Source organism: Erpetoichthys calabaricus, chromosome 5, assembly GCF_900747795.2.
Source record: "Erpetoichthys calabaricus chromosome 5, fErpCal1.3, whole genome shotgun sequence".
Taxonomy (NCBI): domain Eukaryota; kingdom Metazoa; phylum Chordata; class Cladistia; order Polypteriformes; family Polypteridae; genus Erpetoichthys; species Erpetoichthys calabaricus.
In genome coordinates this window covers 13,834,319-13,847,705 of record NC_041398.2, presented here as the reverse complement: position 1 = coordinate 13,847,705, position 13,387 = coordinate 13,834,319, and the positions used below count along the sequence as shown (strand labels likewise).

Sequence of the window (13,387 nt, the reverse complement as noted above, 5' to 3'; positions counted from 1 at the left end):
TCTGATTTTAATAAATTACGAAACAGATTAACAATCCGATGTGCTGGGGTGGTTAGTTAATGGATTTTAAACTTGGGGCATTTTTTGCAATTTTTTTGCTTCATACAATTAAGGTAAAGCTGACTTGCTTTTCATTCTTCCAAAATGAGACGCGACTTCAGCCAGTCGGAGTACACCTTATATTAAAACGTACATCAAAGAGCGCGGGGGTTGTTGGGACATTTTCTAAAATTTTAGAAGGCATTGACATAAAATGGGTTGCTGTACCTTAAAACTCGACTCTCCCACTAAAAGGAGACGTGTGCTCAGCCTCTGAAGAGAGAGAGAGAGAGAGTCCGTATCTGGCTGAGATTTTGGGACAGCATTACAAACGAGCTTCCGGGACCGAATCAGCTCTCCTTGTTTGTCAGATTTCTTATATTCTTATGACAGACCTCGAACCACCCAATTATTTTATAATGGGACATGTGTGATGCGTGAATGAGATTTGCTGAGCAAAACCATGCTGCTGTTTGTACAGGCAAACACGAACTGGGCTCACAAGCCGTACTGGCTGAGGGTGCGTTCTGACTTCTGGCTGCCTTATAAAGGGCCCGTTTATAACGCAAGCTCAAAACGCGCACGCGCACACTTCCTGGCTGCCTCGCATTCCCAGAATTCATCTGACATGTACTCTGAGCAGGTCTTCAGAAATTAACTCGTGCCCGAGTTGCAGTCCCGTCGGGGAAGGGGCGTGACGTCAGAGTCTCTGTTTACTAGATATGTGACAGAAAGCCGCTTTAAAGATCCTCCGGGATCGATGTGCCTGCTGCTATGTTTGATGAATGGTTCGATGTGGTGAAGCAAAATGCAGACATACAAATGCATTCGTGTTGCTTTTATATTTAGAAGTCTCACATACCATCTTGGGCGGCACGGTGGCGCAGTGGTAGCGCTGGTGCCTTGCACGAAGGAGAGCTGGATTCGCTTCCCGGGTCCTCCCTGTGCGGAGATTGCATGTTCTCGCCGTGCCTTCCTGCCTTTCCTCCCACAGTCCAAAGACATGCAGGTTGGGTGCACTGGCGATCCTAAATTGTACTGTGTGTGTGTGTGTGCCCTGCGGTGGGCTGGCACCCTGCGCGGGGTTTGTTCCTGCCTGTGCTGGCTGGGATTGACTCCAGCAAAACCCCATGACCCTGTGTTAGGATATAGCGGGTCGGAGAATGACTGACTGACACACCAATTTCTGTGTCATCACAACACACAACACAACAGTATCAGAATGTACAACAAGCATATCTGAGCCATACAGAAAAAAATTAACATAGCAAAAATGTCTACCTGCGGTGGGTTGGCACCCTGCCCGGGATTGTTTCCTGCCTTGTGCCCTGTGTTGGCTGGGATTGGCTCCAGCAGACCCCCGTGACCCTGTGCTCGGATTCAGCGGGTTGGAATATGGATGGATGGAAAAAGGTCTATTTTGTGATTAAAGTGGAAATTGTCTACTTTAATCCCATAGTTTAAGTAAACCGTCGTAAACGTCATCCTAAAACCGACCCAGTTGTTAATCGTTACGTGCTTCTGGGGCGTCCTCCTGCATTGACGGCAGCGGCAAATAGCAATAGATCGCCTCACAGAACATGTTACATTTATGATATCCCAGCTCCCTGCACATTTAGAATCCTTAGATTTATACTTGATATCACTTTCATGATGAAATGCATTAAAGTACGTATGTTATATTTTACAGATAAGTCGTTAACTTCGTTTAATTAATGAATACTGTTAATAATTACACATATGGGGCGGCACGGTGGCTGAGCGGTTAGCGCTGCTGTCTCGCAGGGAGTCGCGTCGCTGGTGTTCCCTGCCTGCAGTTTGTATGTTTTTTCCGGGTGGGTTTCCACAGTGGGCTCCGGTTTCCTTCCAAAGACATGAAGGTTTGGGGATTTGGTGACGCTAAAATGACGCCAGTGTATGTGAGTGCTTGTGTTCACCTTGTGATGATTGTTCCTGCCTCGAGCCCAGTGCTAGCTGGAATGGGTGCATCCCTGGATTGACGAATGTAATCATTAAATATCATTTTCAGAGAGATTGCGGTAAGGTGTCCTTGAAATTTAATGGATGTTCCAGGCAATTCACAACACAGCGAGGACGAACGTTTACTCACCGTGATGACATCTCGCACTGCCACCTGGTGGAATCTTCCAGATTTACGTAAAGTACGCGCGCAAGTATAAATGGCACAACGCTTCCGCTGGAGCACTCGTGGCGTCGCTTGAAGTATAAACCTGGGCTACATTTCTAATCTGTTACAAAGTCTCTTCTATTATGTTTGGCACTTGGAGTCACTGTTCTGCTGCCAAGTGCTTTGCCTGGCTATGGAAAAGCGCACCTCATTTAAAATTAGAATGGTCTTTTCATGTGATTGGCCGCCCCAGCACTGACTCAGCCAATGACCAATAAGGGGGAGGTGGCTTGTTGGCCGAGGGCTCCAGGACTCGGACCGTGTCTGGCTTGTCTTGTTCTGTACCCTGGTGCTACAATAAACTGATTTTATTTCTTTTCATGTTTATTTAAAAAGCACTCTAAAACAATAGGAGTTGAATCCAAAGTACTGTACAAACCACATACCAGGTCACACAACAAAGAAAAAATTTAAATCATGATAAAGGAAAAAAAAAAGACAGACAATTGATAATTTTAATATCAGGACAAAGGGTGACGGCTCTGAAACTGAGTTAAAAACCAAGGAATAAAAATAACTTTTAAGACATGATAAAAAACAGTAGGCAGTGAGGGGGTCACCTTCACTTTCAGGGGTAAACCATTCCACAATCTTGCAGCCAGGACAGAGAATGCCTGGAGTCGTCTTTTCTTCATCCGGGCATTTCAAGCAGTCAACAGAAAGAGATCAGCAGTCCTGAGAGAGTTTGCTGGGGAGTATGGAATAATCAGGTCATTGAGGTAGGTGGTGGGGTGGGGGGGGCAACCAAATATAGCTTAGATGAGAATCTGAAAATGTATTCTAATCTGTACTGGAAGCCAATGTAGTGATTCAAGAATCGGGGTGATATGTTCAGAGACGTGCTGCAGCGTTCTGGACCAGCCGGAGTTGGGAGAGGGGAGCCTGACTGACCCCAGAGTACTGGGAGTTACAGTAATTGAGATGTGGTGAGATAAAAGCATGGATTAATTACCCAAAACCGTCAAATGATAAAAAAAAGGCTTGACTATGATTTAAAAAAAAAAAAGTTTGATTGTCCATTTTAGACCTCATAACTTTTCAAGACGCTCAGAAATGAGTTCACAGTTTTGTTTTTAGTCGACTAGATTACTGTAACGTACTCCACTCAGGACCACCCAAAAAAAAAAAAAAAGTCATCAATCGGTGACAACGAGTGCAAAATTAGGTTACCCCGGGGGTTGTAAACGTTAACATTTAACATTTACAAAGTTATTGTCTGTTTTTCTCCTGCATTATTTAATTTAATTTAACATTTAATATTTAAAATTTAATATTAAATAATTTAATATTATTTATTGTATCAGTATGTTGCTGCTGGAGAATGTGAATTTCCCATTGGGATTAATAAAGTATCTATCTATCTATCTATCTATCTATCTATCTATCTATCTATCTATCTATCTATCTATCTATCTATCTATCTATCTATCTATCTATCTATCTATCTATCTATCTATCTATCTATCTATCTATCTATCTATCTATCTATCTATCTATCTATCTATCTATCTATCTATCTATCTATCTATCTATCTATCTAAAATGGAGCTGCTAGAATCTTAACTAGTAAAAAAAAATCTGAGCTCATAACCCCAATTCTGATGTCACTACACTGGTTACCCGAGTCATTTAGAATTGACTTTGAAATACTGCTTATGGTTTTAAAGGCCTTAAATAATCTCACCCCGTCTTATATTTCAGAAGGCCTCTCACCTTACACTCCAAATTGTAATATTAGATCTTCAAATGAGGGTCTCCTTAGAATTCCAAGATCTAAACGTAAAAGATGTGGTGAGGCGGCCTTCTGCTGTTATGCACCTCAAATCTGGAATAGCTGACCGATAGAAATTCTCCAGGCTGATACGGTGGAGCTCTTTAAAACACTGCTGAAAACTCCTTACTTTAACATGGCTTTCTCATAGCTTCATCTTAGTGTAATCCTGATGCTCTGTTTATGCATTGAATTATCATTATCATTCATGGGGGCTCCACAATCCATACTAACCCCTAATTTCTCTTCTGTTCTTTTTCTGTTTTTTTGTGATCTGCGCCCCCACCACCTCATCAAAGCACCGTGATGTCCTTACATTGATGGATTAGAGGCCAGAAGTCCACATGACCGTCATCATCAAGTTCTTCCATGTGAACCCTGAATACCATGAGGACTGATTGAGGTCATTTATGTTAAGTAGAATGCCTAGAGGGGGCTGGGTGGTCTCGTGACCTCTGAACCCCTGCAGATTTTTTTTTTTTTCTCCAGCCGTCTGGAGTTTTTCTTTGTTTTTGTTTTGTTCTGTCGTCCCTGGCCATCAGACCTTACTTTTATTCTATGATAATTAGTATTGCCAAATTTTATTTTCTTATATATTTTGTTTTTTTTCTCTCTTTCTACATCCGGTAAAGCACTTTGAGCTCCATCAATTGTATGAAAATGTTTGTTGTTGTTTTAACATCATCATCCATAATCACACCTTGTGGAGGACTTCACAATAGCCGATGGACAGATGTTGTTGTTTTTCATTTGTGTTCATTGTTTTCTACGTTGGTTTGGATGTATTTGAACAAATCTGTATCCCTGTGAGTAATATCATCTATTCTTGCATCTCGCCTTGAGAGTTGAGGGTGCCACTCTGCACCTGCACATGCTGAAGAGTGCCGTGCAAGAACAAAGTAGTTCACCATCTCTTATAGATAACTGGAAAAGAGTGATAGCCCCAAAATGACACCAGTTAACAACTACACAGGGGGAAGGAATATGCTGAATATAGACGAGTTAGTGAACTTCAGGGGTCCACCTGCATAGCAATCTCTCTCTGTCGTAAGTGAAGTGTGTTCATCTAAAGGTTCAGAGTGCAGGACAATGAGGGTCTTTCTTGTAGCTCTTCATTGCTCTACAGCACCAATGCTTACCACTCTTACACTGCACTGCACTGGAAATCTGTGAGTTTTCTGAGAAGACCCCTCACTGACTTTTTTGTTTTTTTGGATCACTCTTCCAGGTATCTGGCTGACAATCTTCCCATGTTTGGCTTTAGACCATTTCTCTGGATTGATGCCCAGAAAACACCTTCATGTAAAACTCAAACACACATGAAATCCAATAAATAAAATGAACGTTGTCTCTTATTGTTAACATACAGATACAGTGTTTCTACATAAAGGTACCATTGTTACAATTTCCTACACAAATTTTATTTCATGTAACTCTGAACAAAGCCTTTTGACAAGAAAAAATATCTATTAGAATAGTGTCGCATAGAATGAGTGGAAAAGATGAAGTAAGAAAATGGAAGGGTTTTGGCACTCTTTAAAAAGAACAATCATATTCACATGAAAGTCATATGCTTCTTGAATCTTTGTGGAAAATCACGTGGCTTGTTCCTGGTACACAAAGCTAAAACTGTAGAAGCATGGCACCCTGCCCGGGATTTGTTCCTGCCTTGCACCCTGCTGGCTGGGATTGGCTCCAGCAGACCCCGAGACCCTGTAGTTAGGATATAGTGGGTTGGATAATGAATGGATGGATGGAAGAAAAGACCCCTCATGAAGGATGGGGGTGAACCTCAGCCCCCCCCCTACACACCACTGGGATCTCGAGGCTTGGCGCCCACTTGTGTGTTGTCATAAGTGTGCCACTTGAAACAGACAACAGGCAGACGTTTATTTATTTTACATCAGGTTTAATAATCTGGAACTCCCCAAGTGACTATTATTACCAGAGTTATGTTAAATTCATATTTACAATACGGTTAGGGTGTTTTAGTTTAAACAGATTGAATGAAGGATCGGTTAAGTAATTATTATATTAAATGTCCACTGTTCAATATAAGAAAGGTTAGGATACGTACTGGAATTGCAATCGGGTGAGAATTCTTTAAAAGTCACTTTAAATCCCCTCACAGATTTAATACTAACAAGCTATAAACTGGGCATGTGCAGGACAAAAGTCATTTCTTCCATCACAGCGCCGGGTCATTCCTAAACCAGCTTCACTTACACAGTCCCTCTTTAGAAATACTCGTACTTGTCACATTTCTTCCTTGATGTTCACTGATTTCCCTCATTATATTAACAGACAGATCCACCTGCATAGCGGTCATTTCTACATGGTTTTCGTTTGGACAGATCAGTCCGATGCCGTGACGTGCTGATTGCTCAATAAAGCCGCACGAGCAGATGAAGTGCCGCCGATTTCCCGCGCTCCATTCTCGCGCCTTCTCGCTAACTAGTCACCTGTGCGCGCCGCCGCTGACTATTTAAATTCGCGCGCGCCCTTTCTTGTTTATGTCGTGTTCCTGTTTGGTGCATTCGCAGCATGGCGCGTTTGGATTATTGGTGTCTTTTCTGGCTGGCCGTGTGGATAGCGAGCGCTCCTTTTGCATCTGCTCGATCAGGGGACGTGACTAAGAAATGCGACGACGAAGACAAGACGATGATGCTGTCATTTGCTGGCACTCCGCTCGTGTTTCTCCAGAGTGAGTGCGGCATGCTCTCGATCACAGACTTTCGCGTCTACGTTTTCAAGTACACGTCGTTCACATCTCTTTATTTCTCAGAAACGACAGGCGGACTGGTAAAGGTGACCAAAGATCTCCCAGGAGTCGTTTTCCGTGTGAAGTCTGGCCGCACCACACTAAAAGTGCCCTTGTTATCCCCGTACGGTTACGTCTCTGAGCAGGTGAGTAGCGCAAACGCTGTAGTCGTTGGTGGCACTTTTAATCCAGCTCTTGTACTGGGGGTTTTGAGCGTCTCCTGTTCTCTGTAGGGCTCCGAGTATGTCGTGACCATTGCTGTTGGATCAAGATCAAATGTGAGAACCTTAACATGCCCTAAGCCAGGTATGCTTCTCTTCTGTGCTAGCACCCCAAGTGGCTTTGCCATCTTCTAATTGGCCTTTTTGACCATTGCAGCTCGCCGATCTGGGAGTGTTGCAGAGAGCTGCACAGTTGCCGACAGTGAGAAACTCCCTTGTGGAGGGTCTTCATCCATCACTCAAGCTGACTGTGAAGCCAACAACTGTTGCTACGATTCGAGCAGCAGCACCAGTCCATGCTACTATGCCAATGATGGTGAGTGGTTGGGGGGTGTGAGTGAGCAAAGGTGGCTGCTACTGGATATTCATGCTTGTTTGCTTTCGCCAGTGACTGTGCAGTGCACCCTGGATGGCCAGTTTGTGGTGGTGGTGTCTGAGAATGTGACCCTTCCTCCCCTGGATCTTGGGTCCATCCAGTTGGTGGACAGCAGTTCCCCCAGCTGCAGCCCTGTGACCAGCCTGTCCAGCTTTGTCATGTACCAGTTTCCAGTCAGTGCCTGTGGTAGCACAGTTCAGGTGAGATGCCATCCGGGGATACCTAGCAGTAGAGTGGGATCTCCTGCTACTGATTGCAAGTAACCGGAGAAGATCTGGCAAGTCTCCAATGTTACACCAATCGCCCCATTTAAATGACTGCTCTAAAAATGCTCCACCCACAGAGCAATGTGTTGCTGCAGACTTAAAGGTTGTTGCCACCACCCTTTTTTTGGTGGCCAGAAGTGATTGTATTGTCCTTATTTCAGATGGCTGGTGGCAATGTGACTTACCAGAACACCATGTCGTCTGCCATCACTGTAAGGAGTGGTCCAGATGGCTCCATCACCAGGGACAGTGTCTACAAGTAAGGCTTCTGAACCTGCTTCCTCTAACCCTAAATGTCTTCTACCTGCTATGATGTGTTTCTCTCCTCAGGTTGTTCTTCCAGTGCACCTACTCGGGAAGCCAGGACGTGCAAGTGGAGGCTGAGGTGTATACTGTGGCGCCACCTCTTCCAGTAGTAGAGCAAGGGCCATTTGACCTGGAATTGGTCATTGCAACAGGTACTATATGGGGTGGGGTCACTGTGGGTTTGTGGTGCCATTCCCATGGTGACTAGAAAGCAAAAATCTTAACTACATGATCTGGTTACCAAAAACCTCAACCTGCGTTAAGGTGTGACTGCTGCTAAATGCCCCCTCCTTTCCATGGCCAGATCCGTCCTATGGCTCCTACTATGTGGATGCGGACTACCCAGTGACCAAAACTCTGAGGGATCCTGTGGCTGTGGAAGTGCACATTGTGAACAGGACTGACCCTAACCTTGTTCTGACTCTTGGGGACTGCTGGGTCACCCCAGGACCTTCTGCTTCCAGCCAGCCCCAGTGGAGCCTTCTGGTGAATGGGTAGGTGACCACCCTGTGGGATGGTGGGGTATACCGGGTGTCCGGTCAGTGCTAATTGCAGCATCTGTTTTGCCCAGTTGTCCATACACAGGGGACAACTATTTGACCAGCTTGGTGACTGTGGACAGCACATCTGGAGTGGCCTACCCAAGTCATTACAAGAGATTTGTCTTTGAGATGTTTGCTTTTGTGGACCCTGTAGCACAGCAAGCTTTGGCTGAAAAGGTTGGTTTTTGTGGCCAGCCTGGGTGGGGTGGGACCTGCATCTAAACGGTCTTGAGGTGTGGGTTTTTTGTGTATTGCGTGTCCATGGTGTGGTGACCAAACTGTTAGGATTCCTATTGGCAGACTACAACTTAAGTGTGGTTTTGACATTGGTGACCTTTTCTCCCTCTAATCTCTGTAGATCTTCATCTACTGTGTTGCTGCTGCCTGCTATCCCTCTGCCACAGACCCCTGTACTCAGAGCTGCCCTGCAAGAAGTGAGTAGCCTGTGAGCATTTTGTTCTAACGCATTAGTCATAGTAGCCACCACTTTATTTGCATTTTTAAAATGCAATACATGTTTGACTGATTATGACCAACAGCTAGATAATCAAGCAGTTGGGGTTTCTTTGTCACTAGTTTGGACAATCTGGCTACTTCCTGTGGGTGGTTTGATTTAATTCTACCCCTTCTACTTTCAGGATTTGGCAGAGCTGTAGACATGGTGGCAAAAATTTCTAGCTCCAGGAAGAATGTGCTCCTTCACAGTGGTCCTGTAATCTTGGAGGCTGACCAGGTGGAAACTTCCCGGCTTGAGCAGGAAGGTAATGATCAATCTTGATCATCCTATTAGGCCAGGTTACTACTTGGGTCAAAATACTTTGGTGCAAAACATGATCTGGAGAATTTTGAGTAAATGTCCTTTGTTTGCCTTCTCCCACAGCCTCTCTGCCCACTGGATACCTGGTGCTAGGAGCTGCAGCTACCCTTGTGGTGATGATGCTCATTTTGGCTGTACTCGCTGCAAGAAGGTTGAACTGGAAACGAGTGAATCTGAAATGTTAATAAAATTTGGTTTTGATTACATGACTGGTTATATTGTCTGATTTTTGGGCAACTGGCTCTAATAGAACCCAATCAAGAGTGAGCTGCTTCATTTGGCATGTAGTTTTTGGGTCTCCTATCCACACAACTCCTAGGACATGTGCCAGTCTCCATTAGGAAAGATCACTGGGGGTTCATTTCCTCACAATGTAAGGATCCCAATGTTTTGGTGCAAGATGCTATTGGGTAATTCTGTGGAGGTGGGTGACTTTTGTGGATCTACCACCTTTTTAATACCTTGGCCAACGCTTTGAACCATATGGATCGCTGATTTTCATTGCAGTTGGGTTCTATACCATTCAAACTTCTACTAGTTTACCTGTAATGGAGTGTAATGCATACCTTTACGTGTCCTGCTTAGTTTTGAATTGTTCCTTGCTCTTGATTCAGTTATCACTAGGATTAGCCTTGGGTTAAGTTCCTTGGGAGCAACTGGTCTCTCTGGATTTATTTTCGCAAACCATTGCCTTCTCAACCTCCACCCTTAACTTTTTTTTTTTTTTTTTTTTTGGGTGCTTAATGTGTTTAGGTTTATTTAAATATCTCAGATTTCTTGAATTTTGTGCAATTCCTGATACTGTAAATATTTAAGTGGACATTGTGTCCAGTTGGTTGTGATTAATTGCTGCAGTCAGGGCTGGGTGATATGCCCTAAGCACTTGATTTTGGTGTATCCCTATCTGCAGTCAAATTAATCATAAGCTTTTCAAAAGGTGCAAGCTTGTGTCTCCTCTTCTGGTTCATCCTGCTTCCACTTTAAACCAGTCCCACCCACATGCAGCCGACACTGCATTTCTCTATTCCTTTTCCAAATCCTTCCCCATGCTGCCTGCAGACTCCCAGACACCTTACTATTTTTGTTATACTGAGACAGTTTCCTAAGCCTTTGTTATGAAATGAACTTCTATCGATGGTTTTTGTACAATGTCTTCCTGATTTACCCACTTTTATTACCTTGCGGAGACCTTGGTTGGCACAAAGATTTACTGGTTCCCGATTAAAAACCACCAATCAAATAATGCTTACTCAATGCTGATTTTATGCGTACAGATTAGCAATGAGTAATACACTTAGGATTTTGCACTCCAGCGACAAAGTATTCCAACAGTACGTCATACATGCGTATGTTAAAACAGAGGGCCCGTGTGTCTCAACTATCTCGGATTACATCAGGATCTGCACATGGAGCAATACAAAGGACTATCCGATGCACTGCAAGCAAATGCTGAAAATATATGTACAAATATTACCATCCACGTTTCCAGGAAGTCCAAGATACCTTCTCAATGTTTACCACAACAGCAAGACCCAGTTGCTCAACTTTACGGTGATATTAATTTCTTGACTGTGACTCCCCAAGAACTTGCAAGAGCAATACTGAGCATCACAAATGATGATTCTCTATATTTTAACGAACTTCTTGATCTTATGCAGGGTGAAAAAGTGACCTTCAAAAGTGTAGATACAGTGGTCGGTGATGATCCCAATGATCAACTAACGTACCCACAGGAGATGTGAGGGTGTGTAAAAACTGGCCTGCCTCCCCATATTCTTCATCTGAAGGTGGGAGCTGTAGTTATGCTCCTCCGAAATATTATGCCATCAAAAGGTCTTTAACGGAACAACACTCGTTATCCAAATACATATTGAGTGCAAATTGATCGCTATCCAAAATTCTGAATCTCTCTCCTTCCTTCCAACACCTATCTCCCTTTTACATTTAAACGCACACAATTCCCACTCAGACGCTCCTTTCCATGACTATCAACAAGTCCCAAAGACAAACATTTGCAAAGATTTGCTTTGATGGACAACAACCAATCTTCAGCCAGTCAGTTGTACGTGGCTTTTCCTAGGGTTAGATCTTTCGACTCGTCTGTCGTCTCCACCAAAACACCTATTCACAACTCCATCTTTTAAGAAGTATTTCTTCTTGATTTCTGAATTCCTTTCTTACTGTGTTCCATTCCTATTCTTGCATGCTGCGTGGGCTAGTATATATATATATATTTTATTAATTGCAAAGTCTTTGATCTGAGCAAATCTACACATTGAAGCAGATGTGTCATGCAAGGTTGGAGACAAGGCATTCATCCAGCCCCTACTTCCTATATTTTTTGTTGTCTATTCATTTAATGTGGGACCTGGTTCAGTTGCTCCATTTGCAGCATATGGTTGATGGCATATCTGGCAATGGAAACGTTCTGTGGTGTGCCAGATCCCCCCCACCCTTGATGTCCTATCCACATGGTTAAGGCAGCCCTGATTCCAGTGGACCCTAGTCACTCTCCACTCCAACAGTTTAAAAACAGGCCTGGGGGAAGAGACCAGTTGGAGGTGGAGATCATCTCATGGGAAGAGGTAGCAGGGTGGATGTGGTGTACTCTTCACATCATTGATTTGGGGAGTGGGAGTAATGACCATGTGGTGAGTTCCACACAGTGGAGGTAATTCAATTCTGCTGATAGTGTGCATTTAATTGAGTGGGGCTGAACAGTGATGGGTCACTATATACATGAGGGCTTTTGGGATGGGATAGGATGCAGAACAGTGCAGCATAAGCAAGAAAGGAGAATCAAGGACTTTCTGATAGTCTTTGTCCTATGGAGGTGGCCAAGCAGGACACGGATGATTGTTCTGTGGGTATTTGTTTCCCACTCTTCTGGCAGTGCGGAAAAAAAATCTCACCATTACTACAACATTGCACTCTACAAGACCATATCTAATGATAATTTGTAGCAGCACTACTTAAAATGTCCTACATCTCCCAGTGGTATAACTCTATTGGATAGCTTTGGAGGTGGCAGGGGCTACTGGGAAGAAGATTCAGCAGGCAGGGCATTTTACAAAGGAATGTAAGGCATGGCTGGGGGGGACAGCGATCATCCATTTGTTTTAAAATGCCTTATACACACAATTGGATCCCGACACATCCCTGCTTGACCATCTGAGTTTATACTGATTAGATATGCCTTCATCTGGGGTAGTGCTCCCAATGCCCTCAAACCCCATATCACCTCCAGAACCTGGTAGGACAAAAACTTCACATAGCTTTCAGGAAAGGGGTTTTCATTCACACATCCGTCATCAAATGCCCTTGCTCTACTAGAGTGTCGTGGACCGTGTTAGTGTTTGGTGTTGGGGACATGGGCTGGGTCATTGTGTATGTGGTTTATGTGATATTGTACATTCTTTTTCCATTATTTTATTAACCTATTTAATCATTTATTGACTCACTGCGCCCTTTCTCAGTGTCTCTATGACAATGTGTGTACTCTTGGGGTCCCCCACAATAAAATAAATCACCATCTTCCAATAGTGTGAATCTTTACATTCCCACAACTGCTACAAATTTCTGCCAGAGGCTTGCTTATTGTACCATCACACTTAAAGCTCCTTTTTGTTAATAAACGATTACAGTAATCGTTTCACACATTGATAGACATGTCTGCATCCTCCCTTGCAACTGGTCTATCTCAGTCATGAACTGCATGATCTCTCATTAGGATTTGGTGCCCATGGGTGGGGGGTGTGGGCACTAGGTTATTAATTTTTCACCCCCCCCACACCCAATTTCTTTACATGCTGTGAATATGACCAGTACGTTTAAAGCTGCTCTGTACGTTCTGACTGTTCTTTTGTTCCACAGAAATCTGACCCTGTCCATCATGCTTCCTTGACTTTTTCTCACTGCATTCACAATCAGAGCAGTGCAACTTTATTCCTCTCTTTTTTGCTGTTTCTTTCATTCCTTTTTACTCCTTTGCACTTCCACTGCTTTTACTTGTTCCAGCGCTTAAAATGAGTGGTTTTGGATTCCCGTACACAAGTAGTGAGCCCCAGTGGTTGGGATATGTTGAACCCATGAAACTGTAG

General features: G+C 43.7%; 2 protein-coding genes across 12 annotated transcripts in view; both read left to right on the top strand.

Annotated features, from left to right (window-relative positions):
- Window positions 1-9,491, top strand: part of LOC114641560 (zona pellucida sperm-binding protein 4-like) — a 126,638-nt gene extending 117,147 nt beyond the window's left edge. The window contains exons 14-15 of the mRNA XM_051927445.1: window positions 9,149-9,231; window positions 9,351-9,491. Coding sequence (XP_051783405.1) covers window positions 9,149-9,231; window positions 9,351-9,472 — 205 coding nt within the window. The 3' untranslated portion in view covers window positions 9,473-9,491. The remainder of the gene's footprint in view (window positions 1-9,148; window positions 9,232-9,350) is intronic.
- Window positions 1-13,387, top strand: part of LOC114641732 (zona pellucida sperm-binding protein 4-like) — a 144,982-nt gene that overhangs the window by 80,588 nt on the left and 51,007 nt on the right. For 2 of the 11 annotated variants that reach the window (XM_051927512.1, XM_051927508.1), the window contains exons 2-6: window positions 6,784-6,905; window positions 6,993-7,065; window positions 7,138-7,296; window positions 7,369-7,556; window positions 7,784-7,881. In XM_051927512.1, coding sequence (XP_051783472.1) covers window positions 6,784-6,905; window positions 6,993-7,065; window positions 7,138-7,296; window positions 7,369-7,556; window positions 7,784-7,881 — 640 coding nt within the window. Of the gene's footprint in view, window positions 1-6,495; window positions 6,703-6,783; window positions 6,906-6,992; window positions 7,066-7,137; window positions 7,297-7,368; window positions 7,557-7,783; window positions 7,882-13,387 lie in introns of those variants that run through there. The other 9 variants (XM_051927515.1, XM_051927516.1, XM_051927505.1 and 6 more) reach the window with 8 other exon arrangements.